The sequence below is a fragment of the Phoenix dactylifera genome, unplaced genomic scaffold (genome assembly GCF_009389715.1).
Source record: "Phoenix dactylifera cultivar Barhee BC4 unplaced genomic scaffold, palm_55x_up_171113_PBpolish2nd_filt_p 000455F, whole genome shotgun sequence".
NCBI lineage: Eukaryota > Viridiplantae > Streptophyta > Magnoliopsida > Arecales > Arecaceae > Phoenix > Phoenix dactylifera.
The window spans coordinates 176,210-193,190 of NW_024067885.1; the positions used below are offsets into that span (position 1 = coordinate 176,210).

At 38.4% G+C, this 16,981-nt stretch overlaps 1 protein-coding gene and 1 non-coding gene across 2 annotated transcripts; one reads left to right on the forward strand and one right to left on the reverse strand.

The window, feature by feature from the left end:
* The first annotated feature begins 831 nt into the window (after positions 1 to 831).
* Positions 832 to 940, forward strand: LOC120106095. Its single transcript, XR_005508332.1, has one exon. It is a non-coding gene; the product is annotated as a small nucleolar RNA R71 (small nucleolar RNA).
* Positions 941 to 6,404: 5,464 nt separating this feature from the next.
* Positions 6,405 to 14,638, reverse strand: LOC103716835 (fra a 1-associated protein). The gene is made up of 2 exons (XM_008805011.4): positions 14,298 to 14,638; positions 6,405 to 6,979 (listed from the first exon to the last, which is right to left on the reverse strand). The coding sequence occupies exons 1-2, from the start codon at positions 14,519 to 14,521 to the stop codon at positions 6,622 to 6,624; spliced, it is 582 nt and encodes a 193-aa protein (XP_008803233.2). The 5' UTR covers positions 14,522 to 14,638; the 3' UTR covers positions 6,405 to 6,621.
* Positions 14,639 to 16,981: the final 2,343 nt, after the last annotated feature.

Below are 16,981 nucleotides of genomic sequence, written 5' to 3' on the forward strand. Positions count from 1 at the left end.
CATGATGCTCTTTGCATGTTCTGTATGCGAACTAGAAGGAGCTGTATTATTACTACCGTGCATTTGTGGGTTAGGTTGGGGTTGAGCTGGAAGCTTACCCTTCTCTTGGGTACTGAGGACGGTAGTCAACATTGACAATTGGTTGCTTATATCTTCAAAATTTCGAGTGTTTTGAGCGTTGATATTAGCTTGACCTTGTAGAAAAGTTTGTATAGATTGCAAGGTATCCTCGATATTCGGCTTCTAAGAGGGTGGTGATGCAAAAGTAGGATGTGCAGGTGGAGGAGCTGAATGGTGTGACTGTTGAGGATGATCGTTTCTCCACCTAAAATTTGGATGATTCTTCCAACCAGGGTTATAGGTATTCGAGTATGGATCGTTATAAGGCTTTTGGTAGGAGTTCATAGCATTTGCTTGATCGTGCAAGACTTCTTTGAATGCCGGTATGGTGGGGCAATCTGTAGTGGTATGACCCGACATATCGCAGATACCACAACACTCGTTTCTAAGCTTTATAGTCTTGACAGACTCAACCTCCTAAGCTCAATTTCTTCTACCTTCCTAGTAAGGGCTGCCATTTTAGCATGAAGATCATCCTCAGTTCTGAGGTTGTAAAGGCCTCCCTGTACAGAGCTAGTAGGCTTAGGCAAAGACTTGTTATTTCTATCCCCGTTATCCCAAAGTTGGGCAGTCTCAGCAAGGGAATCCAAATACTCCCATGCCTCATCAGGTTATTTTTCTAAAAATCTACCATTGCACATGGTCTCTACAAACTGTTTCAATTGTGGAGATAAACCTTCATAAAAGAAGCTAATGGTTCTCCAAGTTTTGAATCCGTGATGAGGGCATGAGAGAAGAAGGTCTTTAAATCTTTCCCAACATTCATAAAATGTTTCGTTATCTTTTTGTTGGAAATTGCTGATATGTCTTTTCAAAAAGTTGGTCCTTTGTGTGGGAAAGAACTTCTTTAAAAATTCTCTCTGCATATCTTGCCAAGTTCTTATTGATCTAGGTCGCAAAGAGTTTAGCCATGTTTTGGCCTTATCCTTTAGAGAGAAAGGAAACAATGTCAGCTTGAGGACATCCTCGGTGACGTTTGGCACTCTAAATGTAATGCTCAATTCTTCAAAATCCTTTAAATGAAGATACGGACTCTCGGATTCTAACCCATGAAACTTGGGCAGCAATTGAATTACCCCGGGTTTGATGTCAAAATGTCCTACATTATCAGGAAAAATTATGCATGAAGGATGACTAGTCCTAGCCGGTTGTAGGTATTGTCTTAGGGTCATAATATGGGGTTCACGTTCTCGATCGTGGTGACTCCCCACATCTTCATTTAAATCAGCCATCTCACAAGGTGTGAGATACTGCGAAGGAATTTCAGGAATATGTCCTGAGGGATGATCTAAAGTTGTACGACTTAATTGACCAGTGTCGTCCCTATTCCACTTTAGCATGCAAAATATTTCCCTCTCTTTTTTTTATTTTATTTTTTTTTTAAAATATAAGTACCAACGAAAGATAACCTAAAACGACACCCTAAAACAAAAATCTATTCACAATCAAACATGCAACAAAACATTACACCTCAATTTCTAATATTTTTCTTAAATTTCTAGACAGCTCCTAACTGGTTTGAAGAGGGCACCTAAGCCTCCAATCCGGTCTAATGAACCGAGTTGACCAGGTAAGTGGAGGGGTCACGATGCATTCGCAAAGGTCCCACTTAAAATCCACTTGCCTCGAACAGATGAACTGTCTCCCTTATAGGGACAAAGCTTGCCTAGACATCAACTAAGCCACGGAGCGAAATTGGTGCAACTTTCGGTGGTCTTCGTCCTATTGAGCTCGAATGTCCTTAGGGGCCAACGTCTAGTTGATTTTAGTTAAGCTTAGGATATTTATGCACTGGGGTGATTTTTGGGCTAAGGACGAGTGATGAAATCCCGACCTTATCTTTTTAAATAGGTTCAGCCCTTAGAATATTTTATGCTGATGCCTTATACTATATGCAATAATCAAGAGACTTTTTTTTTAATGTTTTATGACATGACATTAAATTTCATTGAATAGGTGATCAAGCAAATTATTTATTTTTTTATAAAAAATTTTATGAGTTGAAGTTTGAAATTTGAATTCTGAAATTTGAAATTTAAAATTTAAAATTTTAGGTTTTCCCTTTTTTTTAATTTTTGAATCATCACCCTTGATCTTCTCTTAAAGGTTTTTTTTTAAATTGATTTTCAATTAGCAACAAGGGTTAATGAGATATGATAACAATAAAATTCTGATTCTAAAAAAAAATTAAATGCAGAAAATTTAAAACAGAAAGCAGCAAGGTTTCATATTAATCTAATGGTCTTAAAAGTCTCAGAATATCAATCAGACCGTTCCGATTATTGAACAATGTGTCATGTACTAGCTGACCAAATTTGAGTCAAATCAGACGGCTACTTTCTATTATATCTGAGTTTGATGCAAACTGTGTAGGGAATTAAAAATAGTAGTAAAGATTTATTTTTTTTTCAAAAGAAAAATACTAACTACTAAGGTAAAAATTAAATCTAAAATTATACTAATAACTCAGCCGTTCCCCGGCAACGGCGTCAAAAACTTGATGCAAAAATAAAACTGCTCTCCCAAGTGCAGGAGAATCGCACAAGTAGTATAACTCGGAAGTCCGAGGTCGATTCCTCAGAGAACGATCTATGGATTATTAGTGTAATTTTTAGATGAAATTTTTAGTTAATCTTTAGAAATTAAAAGCAGAGAATAATATGTGATTAAACAACGTTCAAGAATATAGAGAAGGCTAGGGATCTGGATTCTCCCTTGACAATATTATTTTCAACAATTAAATTATGTGATTCTTGATTAAGGATTAATTAGATAGAATAGTTCTAAGCATGGGATATATACTTTGAAAATATGAATTCAACATTCAAATATTTATCGTGCCGGTTACGTCTACGACAAATCAAAAATCGAAACAATCCATGCATCAATAAATATAAACCATACAAGATCTATCTAACAAATAAGTATGCAAAAACCAAGAGCATATAATAGATGTAAATCAAAGAGAATAATCGTTCAGAATTTACTTGAAAAAAGCAAACTGTCAAGGGTTCTTCCATCACCCTTGACCAAAGGTGTTAGCCTCCCATTACAATAGTAGCCTCCTCTTTTATATTTTTCTTTTCTTTTTTTTTCGGAAACAGGGCATACCCTGTTTCCTTTCTTTCTTCCCTTCTCTCTTTTGAAAACAGTCACCTTCTCTCCTCTGTTTTTTGTGTGGGAACCAGAACCCCCCCTGGCTCGCTGACTCCCTCTCTTTTTATACAATGAAACCTCTCCCCACAAACAAGATTTCCTTGCTTAAATTTTGCTGGGAGGAGGAGCTCGTCCGGGATGCGCATCCGGCTGGCCGCGGGGATGCCCGGATGTTGGATCCGGCTGTGACATCAGGAGGGTGCTTGGACTGCGGAAGAGGCGTGAGGAGGAGTGGACAGCGGCTGATGTGGCCAGCTGGGGAAGGCTGAAGGTAGTAACGGAAGCTCAAATCATGGATCCGGGAGCTAGGTGCATGGGATCCTGAGATCTGGGAGCTAATCGTGGGCGCTGTGTTCGGAAGTTGGCAATGGATGCATCGCTGGAGGAATGAGCGCTGATCTCGGCTGAGATGAGGACTCCGGAAGAAGGAATGGGATCGCGGACAGACGCCATGGATCACTCGCAGGAGGCGGATGAATGGGCGTTGGGCTCGCTCGCAGGAAATGGATGAATGGGCATGGCTCACTTGCGGAAACAGGAGAGTGTAAGCGAGAGTCGTGGCTCGGATGTGCGAGAACCCGGAAGAGGTGCCGCGCTGGGAGGTGATCGCGGGCAGGAGGGCTCGTGTGGACGCTGTGGAGGAAGCTTGGAGATCCAATTGCAGATCTTCTTGGCTTGATGAATCTAAGCCCTTGGATGTTTCATTACGCATTGCCTCCAGATGGCTGCCATGTGTCCCTCGGGTGCAAGTGTGCTTGACCAGGTTCAATTCTGTTCCAGTGTAATTAGGCTTGAAGTCAACCAAATGCACATTTAAACTCTGATTTACGATAATCTGTGCCAAATAAAATATAAAATTAATGCAGCCATTTTATCATTATTTGTTAGCAATAATATTAATTTAAGCAACGTGTATAACGCACTTTTGTGTTCTCATCACACTGCCTCTTCTAAAGCCCCTCCACTTGCCAAATCAACTGGGCTCACCCTCTTCACTGCTACCATCAATTGGACCAAGACACGATGATGATCCCCTCCACAAACAGACTGTGCCAAATGGCACGCAGCATCCCCTTGATTTTTAGCTTCTGCCACAAAATCCTCCATCTGCCCCTCCTTATGCTTCATCTTGATGCCACTAGCACTCCCACCACTGCCTGTTTGCCCATCCGAACTCTTCTCCAAAACCAACTCTGCCACAGGGATTGGAGCACTATTCACCCGTGCCATTTGGCAAGGTTGCTTCATTGTGGGTGCCGCAGACTTGCCCGAAGGAGCACCCTGCACAATGCTAGTCTCGAGACTATCGGACACCCTTGATCCAGCTCTCCCCTCTTTGCCGGTTGTCCTGGCCGTCGCCACCTCCCCCAAGTCCGAGAGGTTCGCCGCCGCTAAAAGGGCCCTTGCCAACTTCCTCCCTGGAGCCTTCGCTGCCCCACGCCGTGAAGAGTCGCCGACGCCTCTGATCTCCCGCTCTGCCCGAGGAGGCCGGTTGCACACCGTCGAGAGGGGCGGAGGGGAACTCTGTCTCCTCCGGCGGAAGCATCCCCCTAGTCGCCTTTTCACCGCTAGCAGTAACCCCCCGGCAGGAGAGGTTGAGCGCTTCTCGGTCTGGCCCTTGGCTCCGCAAGGGCTCTTATTTCGTTTCATAGGGCTCGGACCCAAGCCACTCAGGCTTTCACAGGGTTCAGCCCTATCACCAACCCGGCCCGGTCCACTGCCCAGTTCTCCCACACCCTGGCCCGCAACCCAGTTCCGAGCTGGGTTGATCCTGCCCGAACCCGACCTATGGCTTGACTCAGCCCCTGCTCCGACTCCCTGCGCGGGTTGACTCGGACCGGCCATGTTCATGCCCACGCCGGCTACCAAGACATCCTTCTCCGGTGTCCTACACCGAGCAACCTTGGAAGGCTTTTGTCACCCATCAAGGTCGATCGGAGAAGCCTCAGCTTCCGACCTATTCATGGTTGAATTCTTGCCGGAACGGGGGGATGCAGGTGCCGAGCTCGGCCGTGCCCCGGACTCGGTCGTCTCCTTCCTCTGATTCGACAACTTGGCCGCCCGTGGATTCCGAGTATGGCTCGTGACCATCCACGGTCCGAAGTCCTCCGATGCATCGCCTCCCCCATTCATCTGGCTCGTGGCCTCCGAAGGGTCCGTCCCTTCTACTGCTTTACCTTTTTCCCGGATCTCCCCCATCTCCGCCGACCCGGGCATCAGCGAGTAGCATACACAATCTGCCGCCAAATACCCTATCCGACCACATTTGGAGCACGGAGTCGGCAGGTTTTCGTAGATGAAACCCTGCCAGAAAGTCTCCTCTGCCCCCTCCGATCTCCCCCTCACAAAATTGCCTAGCCTGAGGAGGGCTGAACAATCCAACTCGATCTTCACCCTGGCAAAGTCATACCGCCTCCCCTTCTCTGTAACTCCATCCAACGCCAGGGGATTACCGGCACTAGCAACTATGCGGAGGATGGTGGGCTTCTTCTAGTAGTCCAAGGGCAGCCGCGGCAGGCGAAGCCAAGCAACCACCCGCCGACACCCCCAACACTAGGGACAAAATTAGGACGCCACCGGTCCATTACGAAAAGCTGACCGGCCACCATCCATGGGCCATTCAACATTGTGGCCTCACGGTCTTCCTCGTTGGCAAACAGAACAAACAAAAATCCATCCATCAATATGAGATACTCCACATGATATCCCAAACGCCCCACCCGCTTGATTTCCTTTGCCACCCATTTCATTGGGACGTTCCTTCCCAGGCTTCTTACAATGACTATGGTGCTCCGCCATTTCGACCGGATCCCCTCCAATTCCTCATATGAAACGTCCACCACCTCGAAAAACCTTCTCTGCAACATCTCCAGCTCATGAGGGGAAGTCTGATGACACGTCCAAGCTTGCTGCCTCGAGACTCCTTTCGCCACCTCCGCCCATGAACGACCCTTCGCCACACCCTAGGATCCAGAACCCTAGGCCCATCAGCCTTCCCCAGCGCCAGCGTTGTCGAGTCCCCCTGAAGGTCAACCATGACCCCCTCCCCACTCCTGCTCGCCGAAACTCCCCAGAGACTCCCCAAAAAAGTGCGAATTTTGACGCACCCACTCACCCACTCCTGCAACTTGTAACAGTTTCAAACTGGCATTTAAGATCGGTTATACATTTATTTACAAAAGGCGGCTTGCTGCCGTATAAACGCAGAATATTCAAAAACTGTTTGGAAATTCATAATTCCTCCAAATACAGCTTTTTTTTTTTTTTGGATAAGAATACAGCTAGGTTTCAAATGACTCATGATACCACAGGTTACAGGATCACAAAGAACGTAAGAATAACTTCTCACACATCTCTGATTTCGCCAGCATATTCAGAATAGGGTGACTCATTGGGTTGCTCAGAAGGATATATCTCACGTTGCTTATCTGCAGGTTTCCCGCGACCAAAAGTTGATTCCCTACCTTGCCTAGAGGGAATGCCAAGCGAGTGGAAGAATTCATTCGTCATCTCTTCAGCTGACTCGAGGAAACGATTGAGACCACCAAACAAGCCTCGCTCCATAGCTTCAATGTCGCCACGAAGCCCAGGAAAAGTGAAGAGGTCGTTAATCCTCGAGTCGAATGGAACCACCCCACTTGTTACTTCGTCTGTAACATCATCTTCAGTGTGCTCAGTTTTCGATTCCACCACCTCTGTAGGCCTGGGAAGAAAGCATGCGACATATCAGAAGCTGTTCTAGGTACTACAGATGATATAAAACGAAACAGACAAGTTACAAAATAGGCATGCAGTGTGAATGATCTCCTTGAGAATATTCGCCGTAACTTCTAACAAAATTACAATAGCAAGCTTAGTTGACTTTTAAAAAGATTTTAGTTCAAGGTACCAAGCACGAGGTGCGCATCGGTCGAGTATTGAATAACCTCGGCCCTGCTAAGTTCCACTTTTACGGTTAAAACATAATGGACACAATTAGAACAAATTTGGATGGCAATTATGTGGATCACCACAAGCTTAGTTGACCATTTACAAATAGAAAAATAAATTAATCCTAATTCAGATACAAAACAAAACAAAACATGGTAAGAAACCTATTAAAGCGTTTGATATAAGGAGAAATGTGTGGCAGCATATGGTGACAAAATATGATAGATCAGAAGACCTTGTTTGTGAATCCCGCAAGAAGCCAACAACTCCAAATCATCTTGCCAGAGCACCCATATGTATAAATAAGTAGATGCTGGCATATTATCAGTGTTCTTCAGATGGTGTAACTAAAGGAAGAAAAACACTATATATCAACACCATTGTTTCATAAAATATGGATCCAGTAACCCAATTATGCATCTCACGGAATGTGAGCATCTTACAAAAAAATTCATAGTACAAAAAAAAATGTTAAGGTATGACTTCTGACAGCTGTCTGGTTAAGATACAAGTCACAGGAATGATTCAGCACAGTGAATAAACTAGACCTAATTTCCAACTCAAATAAGATAAAAGAATTAGAGAATATGCATAGTTCTGTGATTAAAACCAAATACTTCCACAGATTCTATCAGAAATAGTTCTTCACAGATGAATCATAATTTTCAAAAGCAAATTTTCTTTGGTAAATCTCTTATTACTTTCCAAAGCATGTCTTATGTATCATCCTCCTTATAAATCTGAAGGAGCTTTTCGTTTAAAACCTATGATTTTCTTGAATATAGATTGCCATTTAAAGATTTCAAACACCTAGAACTTAGTACCAGGAAACTTTTAGGTATGGTAGCATACCCATTCGGAAACTCTCCAGAATCTAAAACCTGCACTCCATCTTAAGTGCTTCCTTACTTCAAATATTTTTGAAATATCCGCTTCCGAACACCTGTCCCACTCATGATGCTCACAACTAAGCACCTAGAAGGATGCTCTATCACCATATTTGTACAATACCAAATACACTTCAAAGAGCAATCTGTTGCAGGTCTTGCTCATCACTTTCAATGCTTAATTTCTAATGAAGGATTCACAAGTTGCTGAATGACAACAGAATATATATGGAAGGTTGATAAAAATAACTGCAACTCAAAATAAAAGGATGGAAAGCCATGGAAAGTTAAAATAACAAAAGTAAAACAATAAGAAAATGGTCCTATTTCCAGGGAATATCAAGGAACAAGAAATAAAGAAGCCATATGAAAGGTCGAGGCTATACTGGATGTTGGAAATCTAAAAAGATATGCGTGACAAGTTGCACAATCGGTTAGACACATGGAAAAGTAGTCAAAATGTCTTCAAAGTCAAAACAATGGAGAGAATATCATAGCAGTGAAAAAGAAGGTAGTTAGCCATGTTTAGAATTATGCATATTATCGTGATGGCCTAGAGTTTTCACTTAAATATCTCCACTAACTTTCAAAGGATAGAAACCAGTATTACCAATCAGATACAAAATCATATTCTTCTTCTCAAATCCAATGAACACACCCTCAAATCCTAAAAGTGCTTTATAAACTGAAACATTTCACATTTTCCCAAACTCTTCATTCTCACATTAAAAAAATAAAAATTACGATAACACTATACTCCACCGCTGGATCTCCAAGTTTTGATGGCAAAGCCCAACCAGGAGTTCCATGAAAATGTAGGCCAAGCTATTGAGATGGTTGATCAAAAGTATTGATCATGTTATTTAACATTGTCAGTCAAACAATTGATGAAAAGAAGCAGCATATCCAATTTTAAAACAATAAAAAACAAATCATATCTCCAATCGAACATGGATAATATCTCCAATGAACAAATATTGCAAATGACATTCTGTAATCATTTTCCTTTTTTGTATATGAAATCATTTTTTCTAGATAAATGTGAGATTTCATATCATATGTCATCTCTATCCAACTTAAGTTGGATTTATAAAAGTCTGGGTCCTTTTTTTTTCTTGGAGCTCTCCCACTGATTACATTAACTGGGAAGTTCTTTTTCTTTGAACTCTTTTTCTTTGTCTCATGCCATCACATGAGACATTGAACAAACATCTTATAGACAATAGATGCTCGCAAGTTCCCATTATATATAGAAAGTAATTGTTTCAACTTTCAACAACTTGATCTACTAGATTGACTTTTCTTTTCATCTGTAATCTTTACATCTGACTGGGACATGGAAAGGGACATGCTATCCATGGAGTTGGTTCCGCTTCCACAAAGAGGATCTGCCATTAGATCTTCAACTGCTTTTGCTTCAGTTTGTGATGAAAAGTCAACTAATTCAAGACTGATGGTACCTATTTTGAAGGGCGCTTCGACCGGTATTAACCTAGCTTACCCCAATTTTGATGATGGGGAATCAACAGCCTATGCCTCTACCTGTGATATCTAGGCTAGGCAGATTGTCTCTCAAAATAGAATTGCCTCACCTAACTCTCTAGCTGTGGTGCAACCTAGCTAGAATGACAAACCCTCAGTGTTCTGAAGGCATTGGATTGAAGGTGGTTTGGGATCTGAAGCTTTCAAATCTGTTTTGTTACCAGTTCCTTGCTTTTGTCAATCTTGGATCTTGATTCAATCTTCGCAAAGGTTCAGTAAGGTTTCTCGTTCAGCTCTCCCCGACTGCCCCTTTAGACTTGGCAGGTTTTCGTCCATCTTTTTCGTCTGCATAATGCTCCTGCTAGCCTGTTGAGTGGGTCTTCATACTAAACCAACACCTACATCAACACCTTATCACATTGCCTATCTGGGAGAAGTAGCATATGTAGCTATATAAACTTCTTTTAATTTAATTAAGGAACTTATTTATCATATTCTAAATCTAGCATTCAAGGTATCTCAAGTGACTAGGTTATGAACTTTGCATAACAGAAGCAAATGACATTTTATATTCAACATTAGAAAAAGGTACTAGTGTACCCATTGTTGGACTAAAACTACTTAAATTAAAGAATTTGACTGATGTTCAATCAAATACAGGAGTTATGTTTGGGGTGTGTTTATGGTTATATTATATAAGCTCTATAGAGATCTTTAGTAACTTTGCTCTCTCAACAACCCACCCCCCTCCCTCTGCACCCCCTCCCTCAAAAAGTGTGTGCATGTATGCCTACATTTTTTTTTCTTTTCCTACTATGTCCACATCTTTTAAATTTCACTTTTGTTTTCTTTTAGCTTTCTGAAACTTCTCTCTCATGATTCTCTTCATTTTCTAAGATCACATTATTTCCACCGATGCTTCCTATACGCATCAAAGACTATATAGAGCTATCCTGTTTCACATAAAAGCCAACTACTCAAGGAAGTTTTTCTCTTTTCCTAGACTAGCTTTACTTCATTGTTTCTAAATAAATGTGTGTGCATGCACACATATGAACACAATTTTTATAGTAAAGGAAGTATTAAATATATCATGTTACTTCGAGATCTTTTTAATTTTATACTATATTATCAAGCTACAAGAATTCCTGCAAGCCTTCAAATAGTTATATAGATCAAAGGAAAGGAGGTAAGAAGCACACTTATCCTCACATATAAGCAAGTGTCATCTTCTATCTCAATGCCATGACAGCAAACTCAACAAATAATCCCTTACAGATGAATTAGCCATTCCACAATAATAGAGATAATTATATAATGAACTAGCAATGAGCATACAAACCAACCCAAGACATAGTTTAATAAGTTGCCAATAATCATTTAATCCACCAGAAAGGACATTTAATCTTCTATCTAAATGCTATGCTGGCAAACTTGATGAATAATCTCTAAGGGGTGAATTATCTGCTATCTAATATAACTAAAAATTCCACAATAATACAGATGACTATATAATGAGATAACAAGAAGTCTACAAACCACGCCAGGACAAAGTTTAACAAATTGTTAATAATCCTTTAATCCAGATGTAAAGAGAGATTGAGTAATGAAATGAATCCATCTCTCAATCCAATAGCCACTAAATTTTGGTGCAAAATGCATAATCATCAATATGATGTTTTAGTTTCATTCACTCATTTATAGCAAAATCTTAAACAACTAATAATATGACGAGCACCAGTAATGTGAGAGCATAATTGTGTCAAAAAAAGATGGATAGAAAAGCTTTTAATATTTTAGACTACACAACCAAATAATTTCAATAAAAACACACAACATTTCTAGGAAATTTCCAGGAAATTAATCAAACAATAGTTGAACACCAAAAATTCTTCTAAACAAGAATACCAGTCCATCTATGAACTTACTACCATTTTATATTCTCTAACTCTACTTCGCAAGCCATATATCTCGAGTTAAGTGATCATATCATGCTTTCTCGTAGGATGCCAAACAAAACTTTTTGCAATATACAACTAATGGCTTCAAAGTTGGGGTGAAAGTCGATCGGATAATATCCCCGTGGATCTATTTTCGTATCCAAATCTATCCGAATATGGATAGATATTTGAGCATCCAACTAATATCCATATCTGCTTCCATATCCACCAACAAAAATTGGATATGGATATCAATAGATAACTATCTAATCTATATCCGAATATCCGATTCTACTGTAACCCTATTTAATTTTATATGATACTCATTAACTTTTAGGAAAAATATATAACCACAACAACATGCTATTTGCTTAATTTACTATCCATTTAATAATATCTTCGATTCTATGGTCATAAAGTTTAATTATCCGATTTATATCCATATTCGTTTAATACAAATATTCATTTAAACACTTAATAACATAGATATGAATTTTTGCATTCGACTAATATCCGCATTCATACCTATATTCATCAAACAAAACAAATATGGATAGGATATACTGGAATCCAATCTGTATCCAATCCGGTTTCAGCCCTACTTCAAAGTGGTGTTTGAACCAAAAGTTGACAATATTCAAAAAGGAGATAGGATAAATTATTAAATGCACAACACCTTTACATCATGTTCAAAAACCTTCAATGTCTGTGACTCCAAATCAAGGCTAATCGTATATAATAGTGGATCCTACCTCTAAGGTGATGAAAATAAAAAAGTTGGGTTATAGTAAAAGGAGCTAGTACTTTCCTAGAAATTTAGTCCCATCAACATTTATTTACCAAAAGTATTAACTAGCATAGTTTCTCATCTAAGAGTAAATAATATTGAAGGTCAACAGACCAAAAAGGAATCAAGAATGGAGAAAGAGAGAGAAGAAGCAACAATCAGTGGCAAGTCAAGAAAAAGGTCCTACAGCAACTAAGCTAGATGACATGCAGATAATATCATAAAGGGATAGGAAGCATCAAGGGATAGGAAGCATCCTTCAACAACTAAAAGGGCTTTGTAAAAAGGAAGCCTGGCAAAAAGAGCTTACAACTCTAAAGAGGAGCATGTATGGTGCATGTTATAAAAACATCTTAACAAAGACAATCCACCAAATGGTTGCTATCATTGCAGACATCTAGATTAAAATTGTCGGGACATAAAATTACAAATTCATGAGCTGTGTTAACCATTTGCACAAATGTCAACAAAAATGAGCAATGCAAAGTGCCCATGTGTGCCTTCACCAATTTAGAAAGAGGCACAATTGGATAAAAGAATTTCCAAGATAGAGCTTGAAAGAAGCCTTCCCATTAAGACAACTATCAACATGTAGTTTACAGATAATAATGTTGATACCCAAATCATTCAATTGCATGCTTCATACGAAAGCACCAAAGAAAATAAAAAATATTTAACATCTACATGCAAATGGTTATGATAATTGATTCATTCAAATGTTTATAAATCAAAGCAACTACAAACATAATATATAAAGGTTAAAATCCATTTGTGCTCTTTTGATGAACAGCCAGACATTTACAAGGACAGCTTTTGATCACAAGTATACAACTCTGAACCTATTAAAATTGACTGTTAGAACATGCATGGCTGTGCTAATGAAACTGTAATCTAGCTAGGCGAAAGAGGAGCTTATACCAAGATAGTATCAGATGATATGTTATCTACCTGATAGAATTCATCTCTCTCTCTCTCTCTCTCTCTCTCTCTCTCTCTCTCTCTCTCTCACACACACACACACACACACAGAGTAGATTGCTTATTACATCACAACCTCTTGGGCATCAAACATTACCCTATAATTGCAGAAGAAATGAAATAAGTTATCATATATGTTTACAAATCATTATTTAACCATTAATCCTTTATCATGAACATTATTCCTTTAAGCCAAAGGCAAAAATGCCTTTTTCTTCTAAAACAAGCAAATTGGTAGGTGACTAAGCATACATAACCCTACTTTTTCTAAGATCTATCTGCATTGACAGGCTTAACCCCACATAGGAATGCTCAACAAATGTCAATTAACAAAGCCAACACAAATAGTTGAAACAAGAGATGATGGCAATTTTTATGTTTATCCACATCCATCTACTATCATTCTCTTCCCTACTCCCATGCCAGTTTCTTTCCTGTACCATTATCAGTTTTGATACAAGCACAAATGTGCATTCACCCAAATGAAAGCAGAAGGCACAATGTTTCCTTAACCTTAAGAAAACACAGGCTGAAGGCCCTAAATCATGCCAATATTAAGTTTCTAGGTTTGAATATTGCTTCTCCGAAATAAAAAGGGCGCATATACACAACCTTTCCAAACAATCATACCCTAAAATTCATGGATTACATAATATGTTTGAAATTTCTCACAAAATCTTGATGCCTTGTATTCCTGAGAAAATCGTTTCTTCCGGTTTCATTTTAAAAAGAATGATAAATCCTACCCTCCAATCCAACAAGACAACAACTTCCGAAGTAACAGAATTGCAATCAAGAGAAAACAATATAGAAGGACAAACCCAGCAAAGATCTTGGAACAGAGGAAGAAAATGGGGCACGAAATGGAAACAGAAAGGAAACGATCAAATTATTCAGATAACAAAGTTAACCCTAAAGATACGAGACTGATTTCCAAAACACAAAGAGACAACTCAAAACCGTAAATTGATAGAAAACAAGAGACGAGAAAGGATAAAGGGAGGACAAATGGAATACCTCCCGATGCAATCTCTTAGGGTCTGCTCGGTCTTCTCGCACTTCCTAACGAATCTCCCGGGTTCGACCTCCTCCGTCCGGCAGCTCGATTTCATCACCCTCCTCGTCGAGAACCGATCCTCCCCCGACCTAGAGTTAGGGTTTACCAGCTCCCCAATCTCGCCGAACCCCCGGCCGGAAGCCAAGGAATCCGAGGACTCGTCATCCACCCACTTCCACCCCATGCTTTCTCTCGCGCGCTCGCTCGCTTGCTCGCTTTCCTTCGTTTTTTCGGGCTTTTCTTTCCCTTCGGTGAACTCGCTTCCTATCGTTTGCTTGGAGCGCAAACCAAGGAATGAAGGGACAGCTGTGGACCAGTTTATAGAACGGGAACTGGATCCGGACACGTACAGATTGCTTCCAAAAGTTTCTGGTTGGATCTAGGGTCAGGTTAGATCAGGGACGGATCCAACGCAAGTTTAATCATTCCTGAATTGGGTTTAAAAATCGAACCCAAATCTAACACAATTATTTTTGGATTGGATGGAACCGGATTTAATATTGACTAGTTGTAGCCTCGTGCGTTGCTCGGAATTTGTCCTGTATATATGCAGTTTAAAAACGTTGGAAAGTTTTCATTGAGTTGCATTTTTGCATATGTTCCCAACAAAATCTTGAATGGAATCTCTAAGCTTCCGTTCACTTACCACCATCATTCTAAGGCCATATTTGAGGGAGCTGCGGGCAGTAGAGCTTTTGGAAGTAAAGTTGTTGGAAGTAGAGCTGTTTGAAGTAGAGCTGTTATAAAAAGTTGTTTACTGTTTGGTAAGTACATTTGTAAAGTATTGTGGCACTTTAACATATGTTTGGTAAACAAACTGAGATAGTACTTTTGTATCACAAAATTACCATAAAGAACATTGCATAGTATTATACAACAGAATATAATAAAACATAACATATATTAATACATAAATATACGATATAGTATAATATTATTGTAATATAAAATAATATTATTATAATATAGCATAATAGTAATATAATTATTAGAGTAAATTAATTTTTGATAATATAACATAATATTAAATTATTTAACATAACATATTAATGTATTATGATATAATATAATATATATTATATTTATAGTATAATACAATAATAAAGGTATAAAATATTATAATTATTAGTATAAATTAATTTTTCATAATATAACATAATATTAAATTATTTAAAATAACATATTAATGTATTATGATGTAATGTAATATAATATTATATTTATAGTATAATACAATAATAAAGGTATAAAATATTTTAATTATTAGTGTAAATTAATTTTTTATCCTCCGAATGACCATTTATCTCTCTAACAATTTTTTTTGTGGAAGGGAGTCTGACGGCTAGGGTTCTTGGCTCTAGCAGATTTTTAGATTTATAAAAGGACAAACTATGTAATTATTATATTTTAATATGGCCATTTTTGTCAAAAATACAGCTTTCCGACAAAGCTGAAAACAACATTTTCAAAAAGCTCCAAATTGGAGCTTCCCCCCAAAAGCTGCTTTCAGCTTCCCCTAAAAGTTGAAACAGCTTTTCGGAAATTTTATCAAATACCATTTTTTATCTAAAAGTACTTTTGGAGGGCCAGAAAGTGCTTTTTGGCCCTCCAAAAGCTCCCCCAAACAGGGCCTAGTTCTTCAAGCCTTCATGATGCCCACATTCCTAGTCTGCATGGGACCACTTTCTCAATTTCCTTATATTTGTAAACAAGGTTTATCGTCTTGGACCGTCGTGGTGGTTGCTGACGTTCCTTCATACACCAAGGGCTATAAAGATACTACTCTTTGGGGGCGTTTGGTAACCCCAACAGGATCACCACAGTGATTTGAGATCTCCGGTGATCTAAGATCTTCGGTGATCCGAATGCTAGGGTGATTTGATCCCCAGTGATCTAAGATCAATGTGTTTGGTAGGTCATGGTCCAGTAATTAAAAATCTCCGGATATCCATGAGTAACTTGTTTAGTATGGTATGGAGATTCAAGATCACCGACCACATAATACTACAAATATCTCTGATATATCTTAGATGAATTATTTATGTGTTTTTAATTCTCATGAATGAAAAATATAAGTCAATATACTAATTCTTATAATAGCTCCATAATTTTGTCATATATCCTACTTTTAGTAACCCTTATCATATATTTATTAATCATATAAATATATTATAATAAAATATTAATATATTTATCAATATATTAATTATTAATATATTCTATAAAAATATATTTATTACTCCTATAAATTATTAATCTTATAAAAATATGTTATTTTTCGTTATAGAATTAATATTTGTATTTATACTTATAATAGATTTTTTAATACTAATAATTATTTTGATTAAAAAATAAGGTAAATAGGAGTAATATATTAAATATTTTCATTATATAAATATAAAATATAATAATATATTTCTACTATAATTTAAAATTATCCTTCAATAATAATAGGATAATAATATGATTAGTAATATATTATAATATAATATATATCATTAATATAATATATAATATCAATATAATATTTTATACATATATAACATTGACATAATATATTGATGGTATATTGATATATCAATTTTTCTGCTAAATTGAGAAGTATTTTTGCCTTTAACTTTCAACCCAGAATCACTGTCTTGGG